This window comes from Etheostoma spectabile, unplaced genomic scaffold (genome assembly GCF_008692095.1).
Source record: "Etheostoma spectabile isolate EspeVRDwgs_2016 unplaced genomic scaffold, UIUC_Espe_1.0 scaffold50, whole genome shotgun sequence".
Classification (NCBI taxonomy): Eukaryota; Metazoa; Chordata; class Actinopteri; order Perciformes; family Percidae; genus Etheostoma; species Etheostoma spectabile.
The window spans coordinates 71,201-73,634 of NW_022605620.1; the positions used below are offsets into that span (position 1 = coordinate 71,201).

The 2,434-nt window shown below is 47.8% G+C and overlaps 1 protein-coding gene across 1 annotated transcript in view; it reads left to right on the top strand.

Annotated features, from left to right (window-relative positions):
- atxn2l (ataxin 2-like) overlaps positions 1-2,434 on the top strand; it is a gene marked incomplete in the record, with an annotated part of 39,178 nt that overhangs the window by 14,092 nt on the left and 22,652 nt on the right. Inside the window, 2 exon segments of the mRNA XM_032511868.1 lie at positions 429-520; positions 1,974-2,180. Of these exon segments, the coding sequence (XP_032367759.1) occupies positions 429-520; positions 1,974-2,180 (299 nt within the window).

Consider the following 2,434-nt stretch of genomic DNA (forward strand, 5'->3'; position numbering starts at 1 on the left):
TATTTATGATATATTATTCATTCACAAAGAAAATTGGTGTCCTTAAAGGTTGGATTTTCTTAAGTTTTTTGAATTAAGGCATCAAGATCAATTTCCAAAAGATGTTTTTTTTTATTTCATCTTTTTAATCAACTTAAGCATGAACTTATGAGCACCACTGTATATCAATGTTGATAGAGAGAGAGAGAGAGAGAGATAGATAGATAGATAGTTAGTTAGCTAGCGCCCAGCCCTGGTGTGATGGCTGGCAGCAGCATCTTGTATCAGCTGCAGTCTTCAGATGTCTCGCCTGCTGTTACCAGAGCAACGAGGGTTGCATCAGGACCGCTGTGGGAGACCGTTCATCCTCCGCTGCGTCCGTTGTGACCACGCTAGCAGAGAGATGGCGGCCGGCGCTTTCTCAGCTGTCGTGTCTTGTTTGGTTTCAGTCAAACGGCTGGGACGCCAACGAGATGTTCAAGTTCAACGAGGAGGCGTACGGCGTCAAGTCCACCTACGACTCCAGCCTCTCCATGTACACGTGAGTCCCACTCCACCTCCACGGGGTCATGGGTTCATATCCACGGCGTCATGGGTTCATATCCACGGGGTCATGGGTTCATATCCACGGGGTCATGGGTTCATATCCACGGGTTCATGGGTTCATATCCACGGGTTCATGGCTTCATATCCACGGGTCATGGGTTCATATCCACGGGTTCATGGGTTCATATCCACGGGTTCATGGGTTCATATCCACGGGTCATGGGTTCATATCCACGGGTTCATGGGTTCATATCCACGGGTTCATGACTTCATATCCACGGGATCATGACTTCATATCCACGGGGTCATGGGTTCATATCCACGGGTTCATGGGTTCATATTCACGGGTTCATGATTCATATCCACGGGTTCATGGGTTCATATCCACGGGTTCATGGGTTCATATCCACGGTCATGGGTTCATATCCACGGGTTCATGGGTTCATATCCACGGGTTCATGACTTCATATCCACGGGGTCATGGGTTCATATCCACGGGTTCATGGGTTCATATCCACGGGGTCATGGGTTCATATCCACGGGTTCATGGGTTCATATCCACGGGTTCATGACTTCATATCCACGGGTCAGGTCAATCCCGGGTCATGGGTTCATATCCACGGGTTCATGGGTTCATAGTCACGTTTCTGACTTCATATCCACGGGTTCATGGGTTCATATCCACGGGTTTCATGGGTTCATATCCACGGGTTCATGGGTTCATATCCACGGGTTCATGGGTTCATATCCACGGGTATGGGTTCATATCCACACTGGGTCATGTGCATTATCCACGGGTTCATGGACTTCATATCCACGGGGTCGCATGGGTTTCATATCCACCGGGTTCATGGGTTTCATATCCACGGGTCATGGTTCATATCCACGGGGCATGGTTCATATCCACGGGTTCAGACGATTTCAATCCACGGTATGGTATCCACGGTCGGGACAGGTTCGACTCATATCCACGGGGTCATGGGTTCATATCCACGGGTTCATGACTTCATATCCACGGGTTCATGGGTTCATATCCACGGGAACTGGCTCCAAACTTACAAGCAAAATCGGACTTTTCCTACTTGGTTTATTAGGGGCCGAGCAGCAAAGCTGCATGGACCCTATGGTTTTTGTCTGTATTATTATTATTATTATTGTTATTATTATTGTTGTTGTTATTATTGGAATCAGATTTATTGGCCAAGTATAGTTACATACACATGGAATTTGACTTTGGTAGGTGTTAACTCTCTCTAAATTCAACAAATGGACAACATACAGTAGACAAATAGAAATGTCATTTAAATCAGCAGAATATTACAAATGAGGCAGAGATGCAGTTTAGAGGAGTCAGTTTAACCCAGTTAACGATATAACATCTCAGCTTCCTTTTTTGGATTACCACCAGCCTGAGTATCATATGTGTGTCTCCTGCGTCTTCTTCCCAGCATGCCTTTGGAGAAGGGGAACTCCGAGGTGTTTCGACAGCGGGAAGCTCGAGCCGCCCGATTGGCCAACGAGATCGAGGGCAGCGTGCAGTACCGCCGGCGCGTCTCCCTGGAGAACGACGAGGGCCGCAGCGAGGAGGACAAGTACAGCTCGGTGGTCCGGGAGAGGGAGGACCGGGCCAGCCCCGGGTTCCCCGCCAGCGGCCGGTAAGAGGGGCGCCACACGGGAGAATGAGGACTAGAATGAGAGGAGGGTCAGAGTAATCATTAAAAATCTGGATTCAGTCTGATTTTTGTTCTCTTATCGACTCGACTTGCATCTGGACAAGAACTTCACACACTATTTCTGTCTGTTTGCCTTCAGGAGGTACACTTTAAAAATGATTATAATAAAAATCTGTGAAAGAAAAGTCAGACATAGGCAAGGCAGCTCTACCTGTAGAGCACATTTCAGCAACAGG